General features: G+C 36.9%; 1 protein-coding gene across 1 annotated transcript in view; it reads right to left on the reverse strand.

Moving 5' to 3' along the window:
• Positions 1 to 25680, reverse strand: part of ARID2 (AT-rich interaction domain 2) — a 92390-nt gene extending 66710 nt beyond the window's left edge. Inside the window, exons 1-3 of the mRNA XM_082280723.1 lie at positions 25183 to 25680; positions 24929 to 25022; positions 23710 to 23807 (exon numbers count right to left, since the gene is read on the reverse strand). Coding sequence (XP_082136849.1) covers positions 23710 to 23807; positions 24929 to 25022; positions 25183 to 25274 — 284 coding nt within the window. The 5' untranslated portion in view covers positions 25275 to 25680. The remainder of the gene's footprint in view (positions 1 to 23709; positions 23808 to 24928; positions 25023 to 25182) is intronic.
• Positions 25681 to 25973: the final 293 nt, after the last annotated feature.

The raw sequence follows: 25973 nt of genomic DNA on the forward strand, positions 1-25973 counted from the left end.
GTAGTTTTTGCTCTCTGGGCTCTTTAAATACTGTGTTTTCAGTCCCCGTCTTTCTAGAAGCAAGACTCTGCTTTCATGAATATATTCTTAGGGGGAAAAGCCCAACTGGTTGAGAAACTACAGACTTAGGATTTGAGTTTAAAACAAATAAACCACCCCAACAAACCAAACTTCACCACACACAATTCACACACTATTTTCTTGACAGAAGTACAAACTGCAACTGGTGAGATAAGTAAATGAGAGCATATTAAAAACCCAGGTTAGCCTATTTTTAGTACTGTAGTACTAAGAATTACTGACATTTGAATACATATTGACAACCTGAATACTCATTTTTTATTTGTCTGAGGGCTATGCTTACCACTAACTTACTAACTTGAAAAGCAAACACTTCAATACATTAAATCAGTTGTGTGCACTAGAGAGCTCATCTCAAATATCCATGCATTTGGAACAGAGACATGAAGTACAAGGGCTATACAGACAGCCCTGGAATGACCTCCAGGATGATTCCACGTATGGCAGCTCGGGTCAAGTCTTGTTGTGTTTGCTTATTTAATTCAAGCTTATTTAATTCTTCCTTTGGAAGAAATTTATTGCTTGTCTTTACAATCCTCTGTACAATGGGAACCTGATCTAATATAGAACTCTACAAGTAAGTGATAATTCTATCATTACTGGAAGGTGTATCTCTAGCATTACGTACTTTTAGGAAGAGGGCTGTAGTTCCACAGTCATAACCATCAGATTCTACATTAAAAGATTGTTATTGAGCAACATTACAGGTCTATGTGTACAAATAAACCAAAGGGAAGTCTCTCAGTCACCTCTGCAGCTATCTAAGGATGAAAAGGAAGATCCTGACTTCCACTATGTGCCTTCTTCCTAGACCTGACAGGAGCCATCTGGCCCTCTCCAACCGCTTGCCATTGCTGCCCACTTGAAATAAAAGCAGAGAAGAGCAAGGTGAAGGACACAATGTACAAATGCAGAGGAAAGTCTCGTACCATTGCCTTTATAACAAAGTAGTTCTACTATAAACAGCTACTTTTAAAAATATAGCATGTATTAACCATCAGATAAACCATGCAATATCTAAGTATCTGCTCAGAAAGACAAATTATACTCTCAGAGCCAAAGGTTAGAATTTTGCCAGCATATCAGGTTTCAAATCTTTATTTTTTCAGAAAGCCTCATCCAACTCCTAAGAAATTTAGCAGAACTTATTTTAACTAGCTTTGGCTTTAGATCACAAGAAAATTATGGAACCAAGAATACAAGACCAAGACCTTCAGCCTTATGTAAAAAAAAAAAAAAATTGCCAACAGCAAACATGAGCGTAACATTCTTCACTACTTATTTAAATGATTGAGCATTTTGATGTTTGAGCACATTTTCCAGGCAAAAGCAAGCACATAAAAGTTACTTGTAACTATAATGAAAATACAAAAAGCCACCACAGATAGAAGTAAATGTTAGTTATTCATTAGTCTATTTTTTTACAGTGAGTTAGGAAAAACACGCACATTTCTGCCTATTACTGCAGTAAAATTTGTTTTTACTTTTCTAATTCTCTTGAAATAAATGTCTAATCAAGTAACAGAAGTTCTGATCCTGATTTGTTTCCAAATATTTTCTCTTTTGTTGATTATTGGCAGATACCTGAAACTGCCTAGACAGTTCTGCATTTTCTAGAAATTACTACAGCATAACTGATCCCCTCTATATTACCATACATTCTTAGTGAAGCAATGTAACTATCTTCCCCTGCACATATAGTAACAAATACTGAAAGCCATGACAAAATACAGGTAGCAGAGCCATGCAGCACTCTGCTACAACAGATCTGGTAATACCTTGTCTCTTGGGCCCAAGGGACACAGGAGTTGCAGTGGGGATTAGTAAGAAAAATAAACAATGGTTATTATAAATGTTTAGAGATTAAGGTAGTGAGCACTCTTTCATCACGTATAGTCTATTGCTGAACCACCATAATTAATAATGAATTCACCCGTAATACTTTTAAGATGTTTCAAAAAAGAATAGTAAATCAAAAGAGTGTGACTTACTCCTGAAACAACATCTCGTCTAAGTTGGTAGGCACCCCATTCACTGTCAAATGCAACACACTTTGGGACTGCACATTTGGATATACACTTCATATGCAGCACGAAATATCTTTCTAAAATTGTATTTGATTAAAACCAGAAAAATTACTACAGGCAGTCACATGCTGCAAAAGCCTGAATGGTTGTAAATCATAAATGTCATAGGACAAGAGTCAGTCAGTCACTTCTTCACATAACTAATAATTTTTAATTTTGAGGAAAATATTTGTTGCATAATATCCTTTCAAAGTAATTTATCCTATCATTTGTGCAAGCTGAAATACCCCAAAGAGAGCTGTATTTTGCATCTATAAATATATGACAAGTGCAAAAGTTTTTGTTACTGGCACAGTACTTCAATGCTAGCACACCCAGTATTCCCAGCTCAAAGCCGAGGATCTTCACTGACCTTCTTGCAAAGAATTGAGTGCTTTAAAGACACCACAACATGTACAAGAGATGCTAGGAAACGTTTTACAAGCTCTGCTGACGTACTGAAGCAGAAACCTGTACAAGTCAGAAGACAGGCAGACATACCAAGGCAGATGGAACTACACTACTCTGAGTTATGTATGCATGCAGTAATAAGCCATAACAGTTCTTAGTTTGGTTGATACTGAAAATACAAGTAAGACATTTATGTAGCCATTATTTTCGCTCTAAGAAAATGTGACATTAAATTAGGTAAACTAACCTTAAATAATGGATACAAACATAACACCATTGCCTGAAACATAAATAGAAACTTCAGAAATAATAATGCCACTTAGTTTACAAGCAGTACGCCTTAGAGGATCTAAATGGTCTTACAGTTTACCTGTCTAAAATTTCAATTGGTGTACCTGTTATCTGTCAGATTAGGGAACAGCCAAAATATCTAGGTAGAGGACAAACCCCAAAGCACTGTTTTCACTGTCTGAATGGTTTGCCTGCCATATGCTTGGAAGTTTGTTCTTTGAATCTGACTTCCACTTAAAAGAAAGAAAAGGAAGTCATTCATGTTTATAGATACAACATTATGGAGACAAATTTTTCATTTTAACTCTCAAGAAAAAAATGTTAACTTTTCAGAGGCACTATATGGGGTTTTTTTGAATGCTTAGAGTGATCATTGGTAAATGGTTATCACACCAATGCCGTAGTCACTTTCTTAATACAATATCATTCCATTTTTTGCAACTGGCACTTCAGTAAGTGATTTTTGCCTATTAAATGTTTTGAAATAAGATACTCTAAAGAATCAGAATTAAAGAGTAGTTACAAAATATAACTGTAACTAGTCATCACTTCCATTAAAACTGACATATACTATAACATAAAGTTCACTGAAAGAGACTAAATTGCAGATGCTGCACTGATACTGTAACAGTCACTAGATTAACTTCAGTCTTCTACAGATCAATTTTTCCCCTTTCAATAATGTCCATATTTAAATGGAATCTGCAATATTCATCTTTCATTTCATCTTTTATCTCAAGTAAGCAACTATAAATTATAAAAAAACCCCAACAACTGTAAAACTTCCTTATTTTTCCCTCACCTGCCGTATTCAAAACCGCATCACAACCTAATGAGAAATGGAAGTAATTGAAAAACCACACTTCATTCAGAGTTGGAAACTGAATATAATTGAACAACTAGTTCTACAGGTGTTTCAAGTTTAAAGGATGCTCTGACTTAAAGGTGGGGCCTCACTACCAGTAAAGCATAAAAATTACATACAAGCAGCATTTGTCATGTTATCTATAATCTGACACCAACACAATCAGAGAGTCTATTTGGTTCCATTCTTGGCAATTGTGATAGAAACAATTCTTCCCAAAATACACAGGAACAGATTTCTGTATCTTCAAAGAAAAAAAACATTAGTTGTATTTATTTCCTCTGTCACAAATTTCCAGTACTGCCTTGCCATTTTCCATTATTGTGGAAAAAACAAATAGTTTAAATCACAATTAACCTACCTAATTTGCTGCATTCTGAATGATAACTATTTACACATGCAAATTTCATAATGAAGCCTTAAATCAAGTAATTCTCATTGTCTTATTGAAGTAGAATAAGAAAAAATTATTTACTAGGGTATACTATGTAGTATTTCCCAAGACACTGAAACTCTTGTATTTTAAAAGTACCAAATGTATGAAACTACTACACAGACGAACTAGATGCTGCTGTATTTCCCTTTAGTAGTCTATTTATATTTTTTCAATGAAGTGCATTATGAAAAAGTAACAATTAGTGTTGTGATTTCTGAGACTAACCTAGTTAACCACCACAACTGGCAACAACTTGACACTGTTTCTAAACCACAAGTTATCAACTCACAATACTAATGTTTAGCAAAAATAAATTACACATGCCTATCTTTCCTACTCTTACATGAAAATGTAATCCCAAATCACCCTATTGTAATACTCTGCACAGGAGCCATTTGTGATGCTATCACTAGGGATTGCAGCATTAGATAAGAAGAAAGCAACAGACTAAATCTGAGCAAGGATTTCATTATTATTTTTTATTCCTTATTATAAAACACGTTTTAGAAATTATATTCTCCCCGCTGTTTTTTCCTTATAAAACTTCTCCAGAAACACTATACATTCTTCCACTTCACAGTACTTATAATGGTGCTTCTACGAAAAGCCCAAGTGTCAGCATGTACTATAGGTTTCTTTTTTATTTTTTTAAGGTGATAGTAAAGAAAAAAGATTACTTGTCTTTTGTACTGTCTTTATTTAAAACTTCATCTTTTATTGGTGCATGTAAATATGGTTCTTGGAAAATATATCACTGAACAGCTTATAAAAGGTAGATTAACTTCTCCCATTTTTTTACCTTCCAGATGTTCTCATTAAGAATTTTACATTTTTGTATCAAGTGAAAAAGAGGTGGTAAAAATATTCTACTTAAAAGTATGCTGCACGAGCTACTGTTCTTAGTAGCTTGGATAAGTTCCTAAGCAATTAGATGAATGGGCCCCTATTTCTACGCCCTTATATATCTACATCAATGCACAGCATGTCCGGGAACGGTGACAAGTCATCTTAAGAAAACATCTAAATGTCAAATCAGCTAAATAATTCTGACATCTCCTACATTCTGAAGGTTTGGGGATCATGGTAGTCAAGTTTGTTTGTTTTAAATAAAAACTTGCATTAAACTTCATTTCCTAAAAAGAAATAAGGAAATGTCAAAGCAATGCATTACTATTTTTTCCAACAGCCCAACAGCACTAGAGCCTAAGAGGTAGAAAGTCATCATCCCAGAAAAGTGTCGTGAGCTCTTAGTATCCCATGATGAGTTAGGGAAGACAAAAGCCAACTTCCTCCTCTACCTTGTCAAAGGACAGGAAACTTCCGCTGTCTTGCTCAGTTTCCTGTTTTTAAGAAGGAAAAGAGGAAACTGGCACAACTGCAAAAATTGCAGAACAGGAAGGTCTTCAGAAAACTCAAACTGCTCCTTCCCCCAGTTACTACTCCTGAGGCTCAAACAGACCTTACCATCCTGGCTACAGCATATGTTACTCCTTGCTCTTTTCAGTGGCAGAGGTACCATTCATATTTAGTTATCGTTCTGACATGCTGTCAAATTAAAATGAAGAATGCAAATAAAGGAGAAGGAACTGGAAAGACAGTTTAACTACCTAAAATACAGACAAATCATAATGTAACAATGGGATGAACAGGAGGTAGTTCTCTAACTACAGGGTCTTGACCTTGCCAAACTATAGTAGTCTGCTACGGCCAAAAGTAGTTCTGGAAATAAAAAAAGATGAAATTACCATAATGGAAAAGGTAAGTAAGGAACTGCTAGCAGCCTTTCTACTAGGTTAAGTGTAAGACAACTTACATCTGTCAACAACCACAGATAATTAAAGCACCAACCCAGAAAAAGAATCCTTATCCTTTTAATTTTGATTTTTAATTATACAAATTGTACCTCAAATGAGTGCTTCTGACATTTTTGGAACAAAGAAAAATTATTCCTGATTAAAACAGATTATTTTTAGTGTAGATATAGGAATGCTTTTGAATTGTTCCAAATTCTTCCAGAGTTTAAGTATTATCTTTAAATGCCAATGAGAATATTTTCCCCCGACATTTTAAAAAGAACATCACAGTAAGAGCCACTCTTACCAAAACTGTACTACTGTAAAATTCTGTTATGCTAGCCATAACCTGAAAGTAATAATGCAAATAATGTATTATTCACTTCAGAGATGTTTTTATTATCACAACAGTATGCCTATCTTTAAAATATTTGTACTTTCTACTACTAGTGTTTGAATTAAGAAGTACATTATAAAATCTTAGAACATATTTAATGTTTTGTAGTAAACTCATACTCAGAACTATTTGTTTACCAGAATTAAATTTGTTTTATATAATATGCATTTGGTAGTTCTCAAATGTACAAAGCAATAGAAGCACATTTTGGACTAATCAAACTACGATTAGGTAGATTTACTACACCACACACCTTACATGAAATGCAACACTGAAAACTTCTCCTGAAATTTGGAAACCCTGACACCATTCATTGTCCCACTCAGAGAACATCCCCAATTTTAAAATCTATGGGAAGCAGCATTATTCACCTATTTAAGGCAAAAGGCAAACAAAGACATAACCAGTCTTTAAATGACAGGTAAAACAGCACTACACAGTAGCTTAATGGCAATTGCTCCCCATTCTTCCACACAAGTGCTATGCAGATATCATTAGCTTTATACTGGCTATTAAATTTGATACTTTAATTGTCCTTATAGTGTCTGATTAAAAAGAAAATGTACTAAAGTTTCTTCACTATTTCTGAAAGAGGACAACTGATTCCTTCGTGATAATGAGCAAAACAGAATATGAAAACCAGCCCAACAGGGCCACTAACTACAGCTGAAATAACTTACTTATTTTTGAGGTCACTATGTAAGGTAAAGCCTAAAAGTTATTGATCTTAATGTTGCAGCAACTCATTTTTAGAACAGTAAAAAGAAAGTAGATTTCCTTGCTCTTTTGTATGTTATGAGTACTACTTACTCCAGTGCTGAACTAAGGGACTAAATATGTGAAAACCAGTACCTCTAGGGAAAGCTTACTAACATATAAAAAAGCCCCACATAATCCATCTGGCTAAAACATACATAAAAATGCATAAGAAAGAGACTGAGGACAACCTTGTGAAAGGTTAGAGAAAAACTGCCTACTAAAATTTGGAAATAACTGTATCCCTGACTAACCAGGACACCGACATTTCAGTTTCATCTACACAAAGATATAACTACTACCATGAAGAAAGGAAGTTCCTAATTATAATCTAAACTTCCAAAGCACTTCAACATAATGAGACAGGAGATATTAAAGCATCCTATTCCAGGCTGAGGAAATGCTCCTTTCTGAGGAAAGTTTCTTGGATACATACTTCTAAGGTAGAAGCTCCCAGGCACAAAACACCTAGTGCCAGTTAATCACAAGTGAAGTTCTCCAATTGCGAAAGTCGTCTTCCACTGCCATAATTTCCTTTTCAGAACTTTCAAAAAAACCTTTAACTTAATCAAATTTCCTAGGTATTAAATATAACACTTTCTATACAACTGCAGAATACAGCTCTTGACAATCCGTTTGCAGTCAATGAAGATTTATTGTATGTAACATTTTATTAAAGTGAAAACAAGCTTGCAACCTTCAGGGTGTGAACTACAGCACAGGAAAATAACACACCCTTTCAACCAAACACTCTTTGTAAGGTCTTCGTACCAAAAACTCTTGCCAATCGTAGGGAAAGTCAATTTCACCTACTGCATTGCATTACTGAATACGAATATGCAATATATTCTAAGATTAAGATACATTTGTTCAGGTAAGCGTCTAAGTTCAGACTCATGACTGTTTCTCTGCCAATAGCCTCCCAATTACATGTCATAGTACACACAACTGGAAAAGGAACATACTGTGACTCCACACATTGACTGCACTTAAACCTCAAATATTGAAAAGTTGGGTGCTACAGAGAGTATCCCAAGAGGCAGCCAACAGCTGACAACCAGTTTTAAAATTCTACATCACTACTGTAACACAAGAAAAAGGGGTGGAAAACCAATCATTTGCTCACAAAGATGTCCCTTGCTCAGTAACTTAAGTGTTATTGATAAAAAGCACACCTATCTATTTTTTTTAGACAAAGACGTAAAGGGAAAAATCAGTCCTACAGATGATCTCATTTCACACTTGGATCAACACTTATTTCTCTCTCTTTTTTTACGTTGGAGTCTGTATGTCCTTTGATTCCTCAATTAACATCCCCACTAACACTCAAACATGAGAAAAACACATGATGATTGAGATATAAAGGTAAAAAAAGTAAAGCCACAATGTCAGTCACATCCAGCAAGTAAGCACTGTTTGTTGTTCATTGGCATGATCCTGCAGCAAACATACTTCCACGGGAGCTGCTTCCTCTAAGGGAAGATGTTCTTACCTTGTATGGCATGAGTTGGATTATTGCCAAGCAGTACAGCTGTGGTCTTTGAACTGATCAGCACTTAACACAGGTCCATAAGAGCAATACATTACACTTAAAAAGTAAAAAGAATGAACAGAAACTCTGATACGTTCTCTGACAGACTCTTTTTTTTTAATACCATTTGAACTGCTTAAAAAAACCTCAACACACCAAAATAACCAACCAACAACACAAATCCCAGAAACCTACCTAACTTGGTTTTAGGAAATAAATATAAAACATTACATAAATAATGCTTCAAATATCCTGCTAGAAGGCTCCTGCAATTTATCATCTTCTTTTTTGGCATTTCAGCCCCCACAATAAGAGAGATCCACCTATCAAGGATTTGAGCCTTGGCAGCATGTAATTTAACAGTATTTGTTTTCAAATGTCTCTCTACTCCCTCTCTGACAAAAGGTCCAAAACCGTAGTAAGGATTCTCTTGTTCCCTTACTGATGGTACATTACAGAATTTCCTAACAATTCCACATTTTACACTTGATTTCTTACACTCTATTTTCAACCCTAAGTGTTTTATATTTTATACTGCTCATAATAACCAACAGAACTCTGGTGTAATTATTATTAACTCCAAGCTATTTGTACTCTTTTTACCAAATACTCTCATGCTTCTATAATAATTTTCTTTGATTATGTGTCTTGACTATGCAAGAATTTCTCATCGTCAAGGAAGATGTTTTCAAGCATAATTCACTCTTCTCTTAACCTACTCCATAAATCTACCCATCTCCACACTTGCAACTTCTGGCATCACCCTTTCTTTGATAAATGCTACTGTTTTACTTTCCTACTATAATCTATTGTCTCCTTGATCACCAGTACAAAATATTCTCTCAATTATTATATTTTTGCATATAAAATCTATATACACACAACAGTCTACATGACAACCTGTGACTACAAAAGCTATCCTACTCTAGGGCCAGTCCCAACAAAACATTCCTACCCATCCTTCTTGAAAGTACCAGAGAAATAACCACCTCTGTCACCATCATGTACCTCCATTTTAAAGCTCACTAAGATCCTCTGATCTTTCTCTCTCTTCCTCATTTAGTATCCACATACATACTACTCTGATGCTTTCTGAAGTTTTTACTAATTCAATCTCATCAATGAATTACTAATTCATCACTGTAATTCTCATTACACTGATGCCAAATCTCCTATTTATCTCCATTTGTAAAAAAATTCCAAGGAGACAACAAAATTGTTAAGCACTGAAAGTTACTTAAGCAACAAGACTTAATCTACTACAGCAAAACCTAGTTAAAAAGGTGTGAAAAAAATATATATAATTAATACATGTCTAAATATTAGACAGGTATTAATCTATATTCTCTTATTATTCTTCCTGCTTAGTCTATAATGGGACTTCCCCACGTAAGAGTGGCAGCCTCCAGAAATTTAAAAGGCAGGCAAACAAAAAACCCCTTTCTTTACAGAAGATTAACCACAAGGCCATATAAATAACTTACAAAACTTGATTAAAAGTAAACAATTAAATAAACAACAGCAGTAATAAGCAATTTAAGACTAGAATCTGCTAGCTTCTCTCTCTAGCAGCAATGGAACCCTGATGCAGGTCTCCACGATTAAAAACAAGCCAAGTCCTCACCACTACCATAACCCTAAAAGCAGAACTTTTATCGCTAGCCATAGCCGTATCACTACTGGGGGCCAACGCCAACAGCACAGCAGCCACTCAAGCGACAGCAGGACTGTCTGCTTGAAAAGGGATACCACAAGCTGCTATTTAAGATAACAGCAATAATTTCTGATGTACATAAGCACGCAAGAATGATGACCTATGCTCTTTCTACCTTCCTCTATGCACTGAGGTAGGACAAGGGGTAGAGAAAGGAGATTATGTACCCCTTTTAAATAATGTGTCACTTTTATTCTCTGGGAATGTAAGTGTGGCTGACAGTTCAAAACAGAGTGGTAATAAGCGCTATTGTTAAACACAAATCTACATTATCTTTAGCAAAAAATAGCAATTAATAACTATTCCAATCCAATTCCAAAGAAATTCCAATCATAGCAGAATCAAAAGCTATGTAGCTGGATGACAGTATCTGTCTAATATAGTAGAAATTGCGGAGTTGCATGAAAAATACAGTTAGTCCACATCTTTGACTAATTCACCTGCCCTCTACTCACTAATTGTTTTGATCAGAGCAACTTACATGCCATAACTTGGAGTAGTCTTAAACAACAGCCATTTTATATATTTTGCTTAGGGAAGATTGAGTTTAAAAGCTGTCTTTCCAAATTGCATAAGCCTAAGGCCCAGGACAGGCAACAGTTTTGTATCACGTAAGATCAAGAAATGTCATAAAGAAACAGGTGTACCTTACACCTACATCGACCTGTGAGATCGAAACTTGGTCTCTAAACCTTTGTGTTGGTAGGTATAAAAATATGGTTAGAATTTTTGAATGTTTGCTCCATTAAATCTTTTTCTCTTCTTGAAAATTCATTCTTAACATATATGCAGCATTAGAAGTGGGACAAGAAATCTATGCAATCTATCCCAAACTTAAGCTGACATCCAGACTTGTATATGCCCTCTCTAAGTATAGAATAAAATGTATGCACTTCTTATATAATCAATATACAAAATGAAGTATACACAGACATTTCTAATCTTCTCAAAGTGACAACAGCATTTGAAGAAATTCTCACTGTTCTACAACAGTAACCTTCCTAGATTTCTTAAGTGCAGCAATGCCCACAAAAAAATATTCTCCAAGATGAGACCTTTCTCCCTGCAAGCTATTTAAGGAACAGATAAAATCCTTTATTTGATTACATGCAATTTTATGCCTTTATAATATTTTAATATAAGGATAAAAGTAACAGTAATTGTGATGATGGTAGATTTTTTTTAAACCAAAATGAAAAAGGTAAATTCAGTGTTAATGAAAAATATAAACTAACAACAGAAATTAATTCTGCACATGCAGCACTGGTAGTGCAACCAAAGACGCAGAAGAACCACTCTAAGGTTTGTACCAATAAATCAGATCCTCACTGTAGAGAAGCAGATGGTGCAACTCAGTACTTTACAAATGCCAGTCTTCACTCAGCAGCGACCCAACATCTGGGTGACAAGTCAATTAATATCCAATGAACAATTTAAATTAGGGAGTTGGCTATTAAACTTATCAGCATTTGATTACATAACCCCTCCTTTTCCTTCTATGGTATCTACCCCATCTGCCTTTACAAACAGTGGTCTCTCCAAAATTCCCATTCCTGTCTCGTGACCCAGTGCATGAATGCATCCAGCTCACTCAACATCCGTATTTCTTCCGTTTGCAATTCAACTACCTATGCACAAAAGGTCTCCTCTCCTGCTCTCATTAAAATACCTCCAAACAGCTTGTCTTTCCTCTCTCTTGGCCTACAGGTGACTGAGAAGCAGCCGTGTTTTATCTGGCCCAGCTGGCAGCAGAGTTGGCACATGCCTCCGACTGGGTACCTAACTATTCAGAGTACAAGTGTCTCCTGCCAGGCCACCAACCCAGCAGTACCTGCGCACCTTACATCCTCAAAGCTGCACAGCTGCATCAGCTGGCTGCCTGCTCAGCAGATTAATGTCTTTGCAATGGGCAGCTGCTAAGTCAAGAAATACATGAAGTCTCTGAAGCCATAAACCATAGCAAACACATGCCATCTGAGCCAAGAAAAGCCTTGAGGAAAAGGACAAGGGGGTCACTTCCCCCTGGTGCCCTGTCTTGGGCACCTTTTAAAGATTCATCCAGTAAAGCAATCAGGTCCACAATCCCACACATTTATATTGTTACTGTATGTTATATGATATGGGAACAATGATATTTCTCTTGTGTCCATTACAGTATAACTTTCCACCATTATTTCCACAATGTAAAATTGTTTTAGTCATATTTATTTTGATAATGTGGATCCCAGAAATGAGCAATACTAGGGAGTACATTATACCACTGAAAACACAATAGAAATAAGTAAATTCTTTGATAAGTTTCTGAAAACAAGAAATAATGGTGATAGCTTTTTGTTTTCCTTACTTAAGCAGCTGACTTTCCCCACCAAGAAAAACAAGCTTCAATTAGTTTACTCATATAAAGAACAAAATCTTTAACTTTCATAAACCCTTAAAAAAGGTAACAACTGCCAAAGTTGCAACTTTTGCTTACACAGAAAGACCTCCTGAAAACAATTAATAAACACTCTTTACACCAATTTCAGTATCCTGGTTTTTGAAGTATCTTTATTGACTTCACTGGTTTACTTTCTATCCTTGCTAAAGCAGGCACATTCTTTGTTAATACACATGATCCAGATGTTACACACATGACCTTTACAAGTGCACTGCAGGACTGACACAGGATACCACCAATTTCAGGCCAAACCCAAAGAGGTGTGAATTCTACCTAAGCAAATCTAGAGACAATTCAACATGGTCAAAAGTCGACAAACACAACTCTTACAGCAAACCTACAGAAGCATCAAATCACCATAAAACTAGCAAAATATTTTGGCTTTCCAACAGGCACATAAATTTATGGCACACAGATAGCCACACAGAAAAGTATCAGTATGCTTAGGAAAGCTGGGTGTTTGTTTAGTGTTACGTGCAGAACAGTAGAACATTTTTAAGTCACCTTTCTTTTGATCTTAAGAAGCACTTTCTTCAACAGCTGGACTAATCCTGTTTACAGTATAATTAAAACTGCTTATTAGGAGAATGAAAGCTACTACAGAAAAATGAGATTTGTACACTGGTAACATAAAAATCTAAGTAGAAAAAACCATTGTATTTATCTACCACCTTTCTAGGAACGTAATTACATTTCACCAACAACAGCATATTGACTACGGGACATATTAATGAAACAACACTAAACATGATTAAATCATTGGCACCAAGTATTGCATTTTGATTTTCTAACCTTTTACGTTTTTACTACGATACCATACGCATTGACTAACATATCACCTTTCTAACAAATAACTTCATGTTACATAAACAGAGAAGCACATGGCATTAAACATGATAACAAGTTCAGCAAAGTTGGAAGGAAACACAGTAATCTGAAGCATTTGGGGGGAAAAAAAATACCCAAAACCCCCACTTACTAAAAGTAATCCAAGCTGTACGGTAGTACACGCAAGCTTTCACTACAGGGAGCAGCCTTTGCACATACCTATGCTCAGAAGCAATATTCCACCCCCCCCCCCAAAAAAAAAAAATAATAAAAAAAAAATTGTATTTCTATGCCCTAGAATTACAAAAATGACCTTGGAAGAACAAGTAAAATGTACCCAATGCTGCAATGCCTGACTAGGTCCTGCACAGTACCTTAAAACACCTTTTTCAGGTGTGTGAAATACCCTTTATAGGTTCATCTGGATCCTGTGAATGCTGCATGCCCATAGCTGCAGAATTTGTTTTTCAGCTACCACAGAATCTATTAGTGTTTTGCTGTAAAATTCAGTATTTTACTGTTGCTAGGCATCTGACATTTAGTGCTTTGTCCTCTTGCCCTTTTACCTGCATACATCCTTTTTTTCCTTCAATTTTCTTACAATTAGAAATCCATTTGATTACAGTAAATATCCCATGTGCAGTCAATGGTACAGACATCAAGGGGACAAGGAGCAGAAAATGAATTATGGCCTGTAGTCAAAAGATTGAGAAGATGATGATTAGCAGAGAACGAGAGACAGAAAGACCCATGAGCTACACAGCCAGGATAAACAGTATCGCAACAGTGAATACGCCGCAGTCCACAAGCGAAAGAAAAGATTTCTCAACTGGCCTACGTGGGTAACACCATGGAAGACAAGACAGTGGAGAACAGATGCCCAGAAAGCAAACTCAAAACCTCTTTAGAAATAACTAATATTGAGATTAATCAATTACCCCATTGAACAATGAGTCAGAATTATGTGTACATTAATACAATAGATTGATACTGCCATGGAATTTATTCCCATTTCTCATGGAGAGCACAAGGCTCTACTGTAAAGAATATTCTCTAGAAACACAGTTACAGTTGCACATTCAGACTTACATGAGGCAATTCCTGATTTTTTCAGGTATTTACTGTATAACTGTAGCATTATATGAATATGTACTGTTAGAAATTTTAATTTTTCTGGGGTTTCATAGACGGTATGGGGAAGTGAAAACCATCCAAGAAACAGCTCTGTAATCTACAACATTTCAAAGCTATACTATCCCCCCAAAATTACAGAGGATGTCTGTGAATTCTGTAACATGGCACTGTTTACCAGGCCAGTACCTGGATTCTACATCATTTCATGGAGGTCACTAGAAAGTGCACACTCCTGACCAAAAAAAACTAGGTAAGGGAAGAACTGTTCCTAAGTGTATTTCTACAAGTTTTCTTCTAATATATAGATTTAATAAGCAAACAAACCCATACACACAGTTCTACATCTATCTTACGCCATAATAATTAGTAATATACTCAAAACATGCAAGATTTACCCCCAGAATAAACTAGTTTAATTTAGCTTAATTAAGCCCCTGGGATGTACCCCAAAAGGAAAGTTTCCCCAATACATTACGTTCCAGTAATACAGATATTTACAGCACTTCAAAGAACTTGAACAGAGCTACTCAAAGTTAGTAATATGATTTGGTGATTTACAGACCTGAGAATCTCTGGTTTATCATGGAAGCATAGCAACCTTTGGACTGGGAGGCAGAGGCCAACCAGCAGATGTCACAGCCTGTAACAATGGAGAAACACATGCAGCCACAAGTATGGTTCGTCTAAACTCCAGCAACCATGTCAAAAGTTCACCAAACTCGGAGAGAAAAGGTCTCTGAAACAGAATGACTGCCTTACTTTACAAGATTTTTATGTTTCTTAAGCAGGTATGGATTGACAAGTAACACCATAAATTATTCTGAAAGACTAATAATCAACAGTTGCTCCTCCCACACCAATAGAAAATAGTATGAAGACAGTTCAGTCTTACAGACAAACATGCTCCAGTGCATCATTCAACAAAACTACACTCTATTATAACTCTGTTATATGGGATCTCTCTTGGAGCATAGCTGCCTTGCTACAATTTATCTGGAATTAAAATAAATGCATGCACATTCAGTTTAAAGAAAGGAAAACAAAAAGTGGAGTACTCAGCTTCACTACCTTATTGCTTAAAATGTAATTCAGGTCTACTTAAGACTTGAACTTGTTGCTCCAAGGAGACTGTATTTGAGATGTGATATCTAGCTCGCTAATCTAGTACTTCAGGCAAAGCCTAAGATCACTATTCTGGGTACCATCTTGCTGTTTTATTATCCTTCCTTAAGATAAGCTTCTTTCTTTCAACCGTTTCACTATTTCTCTGCTTAGGTATCCCAAGTTTATTTATTCCCTAAGGAATAAAGATTGTTCTTCCTCTCATCTGTGCTGTATTTTCTGCTTCTCAACACTGTAGAGGGCAAACAACCTTACGAATAGTTTTACTTTCCTAATTTATATTTATTTTCAAATATTTAAGATATGACATAGAAGCATGAAGAGACACAAACCTGCATTAAAGAGCTCACAGTCTCACACTTCTCTTTGAGACAGGTAAACAAACATCAGTATAGCCACTTTATAAATATAAATAAAAAGATTGCAAATGATTTAACTAAGGCCACAGAATCAATATGTATCAGACTGGTAATCAGAAACAAGATCACATGATGGGATCTCCGGCCTATACCCAATCCCCTCTGTGAACTGTGTTGTCCTGTAATAATGTGGACTGATACTACAGTTACTCCAAGCAGTCCCATTTAAGCTGTAAAACACCACTCCGACACTCTGAAAAAGCATTTTAAAACAAAACACAGCAAAACAAAACACAAACAGCTCATTCTCATGATCTTACATATTTAGTTTTCAGTTCTCCAGTTCACAGAACATAACATTAGCACCGTTTGAAAAATAAAACAGGATTTCTCAGCTACTGATTAAAGATGAATTTTAAAAGACAGTAATAGTAGCCTCCTTTCATGGATAGTTTAACCAAGGCTCAAAATGAAGAAATTTTCCTGTCAGAACTGGATTCTAGCGATATTTTAAAAATAATCTTCTTTACTGTATTTGGGTTTCATTCTTTATTTGACATGCACTCTCAAAGTAGAAGTCTGAACCTCTGTGTACCTCTAGTACCTCATCTGTAAAAATGAACAAATTATATTTCTCTATTTCACTATTGGGAAAAGTGGGGAAAGGGTTAAAAAGAAAGGGAAAAAAAAAAAGAGTATGAAAGTCTTATCTATTGAGGTTTAACTGCAAATAAGCAAGGTAATTAAAGCCTACTAGCTCCAGAATAAAATTAAACAAACGAAAAACCAACCAAAACCAAGCCAAACAACTTTTCTTAGCCCAGGCTTATTCCGTTTCACAAGGAAAGAATACGCCTGCATTCCATATGCATTCTTGATGTTGCTGTAATATGCTTAGCATTCATTCAAACCTAAGACATTACAACAAATATTAATAATTTTAAGGCATAAATTCATTTAAATACTGTTTCAGTTAAAGAATAGAAAATGGTCTTAAATAGAAGTTTCCACCAATTATTAGAAGATTAAGTAGGTCCTAAAAGTCACCACAGTTATTACAGTGTTACCAGAAACTTGCTCTTTGCAGATTATTAGTTCTGACATCTGCTCAGATAAGCTTTCAAGTTAAACAATCAGAATTCTGTATTAAAACTGAAGAACAACATCCGCCCCTCCCCAAATAAACCAATATATTTCAGTGAAACAGCAGCAACTTAGGTAATTTCTACAAAAAGTTTGCAGAAAATTATCAGGAAAATATATTAATGTTCATCGCACTAATTTTCACTATATTTTCCAGCAATAAAATGGAGTTCAGCCACTGAAGGAAAAGCTGAGAAACTCTGATAGAGGCCAAACTCATCTTAACAGTAAACTGGTACCACAGCGTAACTTTAACAAAGAGCAATTTTAAGGTAGCTATGTCCCCTTTCACCTGCTGTTTGCTCTCCTCAGATGAGTCCTAACGCAAATGTTGTATTATAAAACTTCTGTTTTCCTCTGAGCAGATTCCCAGCAACCTTGACAAGACAACATCCATCCAATTAAGTTACATCTCTTGAGAGACATTCTAAGATTTTAACAACCAACATATTTAATTTTCCTAAATAAAGCTTTATGGCATGAACAGTCACTAGTCTTGATTGTATGTTACCTGTATGATTCAGTACAACACAAACAAAATTCCCCCTTCAACTATGTAAAATACTCACTTCAGACTTTAAAAGAAAGGCCTCAGACATCCAACTGAAACACACATTACAATTTTTGTCTTGAGGGGGGAAAAGAAAATTTTAAGAAGAAATCATAAAAATGTCATCCATGTATTTGTTTCCTGTCTTGCCAGTGACTGCAGGATTTGGGACAAAATTAAGTGCAAAAGATTCCACTAAGTCAAGTCCATAGCTATGCAAGATGATAGCCTTCATTATGGCATTACTCAAGGATGAGCCAAACCTGTACGGTCAGGTGGTCTCTTTCTCTGCCATTCCTGGCTCATTACCTGTTGCACATGTATTGGTGTTCTGGCCAGGTTAGTGCCTGGTGTGGGGGTTCCCCCGTACTCTGCCTGGCATACTATTCATACCAGAAGGTGTTCAGGTATATCTTGGGGGGTTTTGTGCTGCTGTCTGCTCTGAATTTTCTCCTTCAGTTTTATCTCAGCTTACACATTAACACAACATCTTCTTTTATTTAAAATACCTCCCTTTCAACTATTTAGGCCCTTCAAAATGCTTGGAAGATATGCTTTTCCCTTCTCACACTATTAATTGAGCCAAGCAAAACATATTTACTTATCAGGTCTTTTTTTTTTTTTTTTTTAATCAATTAGTCCCTTCAGCCTTCTCAACATTTTGTTGCTCTTCTGTAAGTTTCTCTTAAGTTACCCCACCTGTTGCAAAGGCTCTGAAGTAAAACAGTACTCCAAACAGAGTCCCATAATCTTGTACAAAAATCCATCTCCCATTTGTCTAATATTTGCTCAGTGCCACTGTGGATGCAACCTAAACTCGTCCTGAATTTTACAAAGTCTATATATCATATTGCAAATTGGGACCTGTCCTTCCTGTCGAAGTATGCACAAATCCCTTTTATATGAAAGGGAGTTGGGTGCACACAACTGACAGAATTATCAGGCCCATGTTATCACTCCTATCCCTTTTTCAGCAATACTGTTTTCCAGGTTATTCCCTCACAATGAATACCTGTTTTGGATTACGGGCCCTCGACTGTTTTAGCTTTGCATTTTTCATTTGTACTTTCCAACAATGTGCCTAATTTCTTTAGATTACCTTTTCTTTTCTGCCCTGACTTGTGTTTAACTCTTCTATCACTGCCTGCTAATGCTGCAAGCGTAGTATTCAACCTCTCATGAAGTTAAGCAAGGCAGACACTAAATATACCTAAAATGGCTAAACTTGTATTACTACATGCATATGTAAGCACTGATGATACTCTTTTAGCACCTAAAACTGCTGTGACTCACCAAATCTATTCTTTATACTTCGTTCTATTTTTGTTTATGGTCTTTCATTCAATATTTCATTAAGATGACTATCCATATATATACATAATTTCTTAACAAGAGATTTTGAGATGTATTTGAATTTTAAAAAATATGTAATATTTTACTATAGCTACAACTTTCTATTCATTTACTGGGCCTTGAATCTGCAATCAGATCTGGCAAACAAGCCAATCCTGTACTTCTCCATACTCACTGAACTGTGTACAGATGCTGTTGCAGTATCAGATCCTAATTTTAAACACTAAGCAAGAATAACAAAAAACCTCTCTTAAAGTAATTCTCGGTTAGAAAATTCCAGGCTTCGTATTATTGTTTCCCTGATATTTTTGCCAATACATTACTAAGAACAGAATCCCTTTTATCTAGTTCTTAAGAGCATGGGGTTTTTTCCCCTTCATTTGATTTTTTAAAGAAATCAGTACTATTGTGCAATTTCTTAGAGGCATCTTGAAGATCAAATGACTTATAAATATCTTCAGATCTTTCAAGAACCCCCTCTATTTGTCATCAATAACTACTTCATATGGTTCTGATTTTTAACTGCTCACTGTTTTTCATCCTACTATATATGGAATTTCAGGAAATTCAGCATAATGGCTTGTCTTAATAATAACTTTATGCAACTTCTCATCTATGAACTGACCTCTTTCCTCTCTATTTGACTTCCCCTTAACTCTCCAATATTTACAACAGCATATTCTTATTCACCTTAAACTATTATTAGCTAATTACTACTGCCTTTGCCAAAAGCTTACAATATGCATGTGCTGCCCACCTTTCAGGAATTCTCGGCAGAACTAAGGCAAACTTATTTTACCTTACAGCTAGTTCTTTCATATAATTTATCTTAATATAGATAAATAACTTTAAAAAGCAAACTGATTTTCAGTTCAGTTAGGCATACTTCATTCACACATTTAAGTTTACAAGGTCTCTCACTTCCCCAAAATAGATGAAGATCCACAACATAAATAAATGTATCGCTTACACTCCCATGAAAACCAACAGAACCTTATACCAGCACATGAGGTCACATTGGCCCAATTCTTTGTAGGACTGTAACCTAATCAACCAATAAGATTAAAAACAGGCTATATTCCATGTTAGCTTTTTACCTACTGTATGTTTACCAACAAAAACATAAAAGTATGTTCACATTACTGATGTTTACATGTATTACCTCATACTAAAATATTTTCATTAACATTATAAAATAATTTTTCGAAAAGCATTTAGAAAATGCTTTACTAATTCACCTCAGTTGAGATGAAACATCCAATTTGCATTACATCCAAGGGAATTACACTCTCTGTTGCTGTAAAATCTTACAGAACTACATTAACGAGTACAGTCTATCAATGGTTATCAGCACTGTGGCTTTTGACTGCTCACTAAGAACCACAGTGCATAAATTACTTCACCTGTCAGACAGCTCAAAGCAACACAGGCACTAAGTTTGAATGGTTCAGACTTTTCCTATTATAAGTTACTTTTTCCAGTGAGAGAAAAGGGAGGGCAATGCAAGGGAGAAGGAGCAGATAGGGTAGGCTATCATGTATTCAACTATCACCTACCATAAAACCTATCAGAATTGTATCACAAGTTTAAACAATTCACTTATTTAGTGAAGCCTAACATACATTCCCAAAGAGACACAGCAAAGTTCCAAAACAGTCAAATGAAAAAGTTACTTAACCAAAAATACACACCTCAAGAACTGCTTAGAAAAACCATAACCCAATGACTGTTTTGCAAAACATTCAGTTTGATCAAGCCAACAGGACTACTGACCTCACACAAATAAATCAACTTTCTAATTTGTCTACATAATAATTTTAAGCAAAAATAACAGCATCATTAGTGGCAACACAGAAAAACAAGCAAGTGGTCCATGTAGCTTGAGATCTTATCTCAGTCAACACACTGTGCCAGATGTTTCATAGAAAGAAGCAACTTTTATCCCAAACCATCCCAAATCCGAATCTGCAAACATATTCATATAGGTGCACACCACTGAATCCCTCTGAATTCAACAGGGTCTCCATCTGCCATGCAGATCCCTACTTTACAGTACACATGACACATGATTGGATGAAAACTGAAATAGAAGTTGATAGGCCTCAATTTGTCTAGCTTTGCTTGGAAAGTCATTACAGTAGTGAGGCCAAGATTATAGTCATACTTGAGGTTCACAAGACATACTTTTTTTTTCCAAGAGTAATTGCTCAGCAGTTCATGAAAATCTGGCCTTATAAGAAACCTCAGATTATGTTCTTCAACACCGACAAGCTAGACCCTCTTAACAAATTTATCATTAGAGCATTTTTTTCTTTCCCTAGAACCAAATACTGTCCCCCTTACACCTTCTAGGTTAAAGCTAAACAAATGTTAACCTAGCAGAGAAACATGTGTACATACAATCTTATTACTGCACATGGAAGGAGGTGACCACATCCAACTTAGATTATGTGAGAAGCAACAGTGAGTAAAGCAGCAATTAAGAAGAAACAAAACCAAACAAAACCCAAAATGACTGCTAAAAACCAGTCCACCCCAAAACCACCAACCTTGATAGTTTATTTCAGAATGGCCTAATCACAGACACTATGATAAGAAATTTTTAAAGATTCTTCACCTTAACCATTTATCAACTTTTCCTAAATTCATAATAAACAAAAACCCTTTAAATTATTTATATGTAACCAATTATATATGTATTCAACAACTGTATTTTAAATAATGTCAATACCAGTATGCCAATAATAAAAATAAAATTTTTGTATGTCTGATTTTAATTTAAAAAGTAATACCTTATTAAAAATTAATAGTCATTAGAAGGCTAAATTAACATTAATTGTGTTAACTGTCACAGCATATAATGGCTTTCAAAATACACATGAAAACAGAAATGACATACAATCTTCTACTGTAAAAAGTTAGGCCATTCAAACACTTACAAAATATGGAAATAGAAAAAAAGGGTAAAACCCAAAACACTATCATTTTGCAAATTATGTGTAAAATCTAGTCAAATAACAAATTACATGGTCCAACAGAAAAACTCAAGAAGCAAAAAACTGCTTTCTATAATGTGACAAATCTTCAGCAACACTATCTCAATACTATGTAGGAAAGGAAAAAAAAAAACAAACACCAAGAGGGAAGGATATCCTAAAGCAAGCTTTCCACTTAATTTCTAGGCCTACCACCAATCATAAACTTTGCTAAAGCTATTAACAATGGTAGTTTCTTTTCTTAACCTGGATCTTAAAGCAATCATATGCCACCACCAAAAAAACCCCCCAAATTTCAGTAACTACAACTATCTGACTAAGGTTTTCCAGACATCACTGTAACTCAGTAACTGCTCCACTGTGCTATGAACTCTACAGCTTCAAGCTGGAAGTCAATCTAGGACAACCAATAGAAAGTGCACCTGTACAATTACTGCATTTCCTAATTCAGAAGGCCAAACCAGAGACAGATAAAGCTTGTTTGTACTCAGCTCACCAAAACAGAAATCCAAAAGCCCATACTTATTTTGTATATATTGCACATCTACATTACCATTAACTGTGATGAAAAAATATCACATTTATTTCAGAAACAGGAAATTACATTCTTTAACCAACATACATATAACTTTATTCTAAATGAAATATAAGTATCCATATATATAGCACTTAAAACAACTACATACACATTAATTTAAAAATCTTTCCCACAAAGAATAATCACCCAAACTTAATAAAAATTAATTAAAAAACCCATAATCTAGTAACTGAATAGTACCACACACAGTAATCTAAAATATTCAGTATGAACTCCATGCCACAATGAAAAATAACCTGTATCACAAAAAAATAATCTATGTAATTTCCAAGGAATGCAGTCCTATTTTTAAAATCTGCAGAAATTTACTGTTTTACAAGTAACAAAAAAATTACTTAGCTCTTTGCACTCTAAAATAGAAAACAATAATATATGCTCCTAGTAATTGATAACAATATAATTTGTGCAAAGCAGTCTACCTTCCTGCAGATGCATTTTTATTCAACGTCTGACCCCACTAAGCAGTAAACAAATTTACATATATCAACATATTTCAGTGCTCCAAATACTAACCTAAGTTTTTGTAACTACAATAACATGCTCTCTTAGTAACAGTCCTTTAGTACAGTCATTTTAAAACAATCAGAAAAAATGGCCTCTGACATACATTGTTTGTGTACTTGGGATCCCTTCAAAGTTTAAGGCTTGCAAATGGAAGACAAAAATAACTACAAAACAGAATCACCTTTAACTGATCACTGCCCCAGACAGGAAAGGAATTACAAGTTTTTTCTGCTTCATTTTACAGCATTTTAAAAGAGTAGGGATATTTTTATTATTGTACACACTGAAAACTAAATATAATCCCGCACTCAAAAATACTACTGCAACAGCTTGATAGCACTCACCGCAAGTAATACTGTTTTAAAGCGAAGGCAGCGTTAGAACAACTTCTGGGAAAGTTAAACTCCTCTACAATTTCTCCCCACTGATTCTTCTCTGATACCTGTCAAAAACAACACACAGGCCGAGATACACAACGTACACGTAAACATGCTGCTGACAGCGAACATCACAAAAAAAACACAGGCTGCCATGAAGCAAATAGATAAATATATAAAAAGAAACAAACATGAATGTATATGGGATTTAGGACTATATATTTTACTGACAGTCGGTAGAATTCCCCTTTCGGGAATAATCCTGCTTCTCAGGGGTCTTCTACTGCATTTATTTTTTAACATACACATTATTTTTTTTCGGGGGGAACGGCCGGGAGGGGTGGTATTGTTTTGGGGTTTGTTTGTTTTTGTTTTTACTGCCTGGACAATAACCAATCCGGAGTCCCTCTGTCGCCCCCTTTTAAATCCTAACGCGGTCCGTTAAAAACCCAAAGAAGTTTAAAATAATGCAGGGAAGTGCTGGCGGGGGCGCCCCCTGGGCTGCGGGGCGCGGGGGCGCCGGCCCGGGGGGTCCCCCCAACGCAGATCCACAGACACAGAGAGGCCTTTCTTCTGAGGCCTACATTTCTGTCCCCAGCCTTGAAGCCTAAAGATGGCTATTTGATTACACACCGTCTTGGGTGCCCCTTTTGTTATTTTTCTCCGGGAAGGGCTCGGAGGGCAGCGCCCGGCCCCCCCCGGCTGCGAGGATCGTTCCCTAGCCCATGCTCCGTGCCGATTATCGATGTTAAACATGCCCGCTAATTTTGAGTTGCACTAAAACTGCACTCAGACTCTCTCCTCTGTCTCTCCCTCTGCAAGAGAGACACGCACAGAGCTGCCACCACAGCCGAAAGAAGCCTCCTCTCGCCGCCCAGCAGCTCCCTGCTCCCCCCTCGCCTTCCCGCGGGAGGGGGGCAGGGGCGAGGGGGTCCGGCGGAGGCGAAGGAGGCAGGAGTGGGGTGCGCGCCGTACCCCCGGGTCCCCCTTCATCGCTTCGCCGACAAGGCCGAGCCACCAACCTGCCTGTCTGCTCGCTTCCTCCTTCCACCCCCCACCTTCTCTAACCGGCTTTAAATAGGACGGTTCCCGGCCACCCCGGCTCCCCCCGCCACCCCCGGGGGTCAGAGGAGACTTTTGGGAAGAGGTTAGTGGGAGGGAAACCCAAATTAAAACTTCCACTCACCTTCCCAAATCCGCCTAAAGTGGTGACTCTGGTATAGAGAGCGTGAAGATCCAGCTCCTTCCCACCCACCACGGGGATCTTCTTAAAAGGAGACCTGCCAAAGGAGATACACACAAAACACCACAACTTGTCAGCTCTGCCCCCTTTTCTCCCCTCGCTGGGGCTGCCGTGTCCTTCAGGGAAGGGGCTGGAAGTTGGATCTGGTCGGTTTAAAAGCCTCCCCCCCTCCCGTTCCATCTCCCCATTTTCCTCACCCTCTGCTGTGGTGAAACTGCCGCAGCTCGTCCAGGAAAGCGAGTCCCTTTCTCCGCTGGTCTGCGTGGTTTTTACCCGTCGAATTTGCCATTTTTGTAATAAAAAAGGTTCTCGTAGAAAAAAAAAATCCAATTAAAAAAAAAAAAACGGCCGACAACAACAACAACAATCCCCGGCTCCTCCTTGTCTTTAGGAGACCCAGGTGCCCGTGCTCGGCCGGGGATCAGCCATGGAGAGGGGCTTGTTTAAAAAAAAGTTTAAAAGGAATAAGGGAGCCCCGAGAGTGTGGTAATTGCGAGTCCTGTCTCCACACAACACACGGGCGAAGAGGCAGGGAGGGAGAGGGGCACCTCTCAGTAATTCCTCCTCCCGCGGCTGCTGCCTCTCTCAGCACCACAAACCCAGCCGATCCAGCCTGCACATGAGACTCAACATGGTGCTGCTGGATCACACAATGAATTGGGTTACTGTTGTGGTGGGGCGGGGGGGGGAGCCGGAGTGAGGTATTGACAGTGTGTGTGTGTTACAGCCGCGGCTCCATGCGATCTCCCTCCCTCGCTCGCTCGCTCCCTCGCTCGCTCCCTTACACACACACACTGTACAGCTACGGCGGCGGCGGCGGCGGTGGCGGCGGCAGCGGGATTCACTTCTCTTCTCGCTCAGACAAAAAGATCTGAGGCCGCCGTGCTTCTGCCTGGACGAGAGCGCGACACAGCGGGCCCCGGAGGCCGGTTCAGGTACTGCAGGAGGCAGCTCCAAAGGCAAAAGCCAGCACAGCCCCAGCAAGCAG

This window comes from Coloeus monedula (genome assembly GCF_965178545.1).
Source record: "Coloeus monedula genome assembly, chromosome: 4".
In the NCBI taxonomy this organism is placed as follows: domain Eukaryota; kingdom Metazoa; phylum Chordata; class Aves; order Passeriformes; family Corvidae; genus Coloeus; species Coloeus monedula.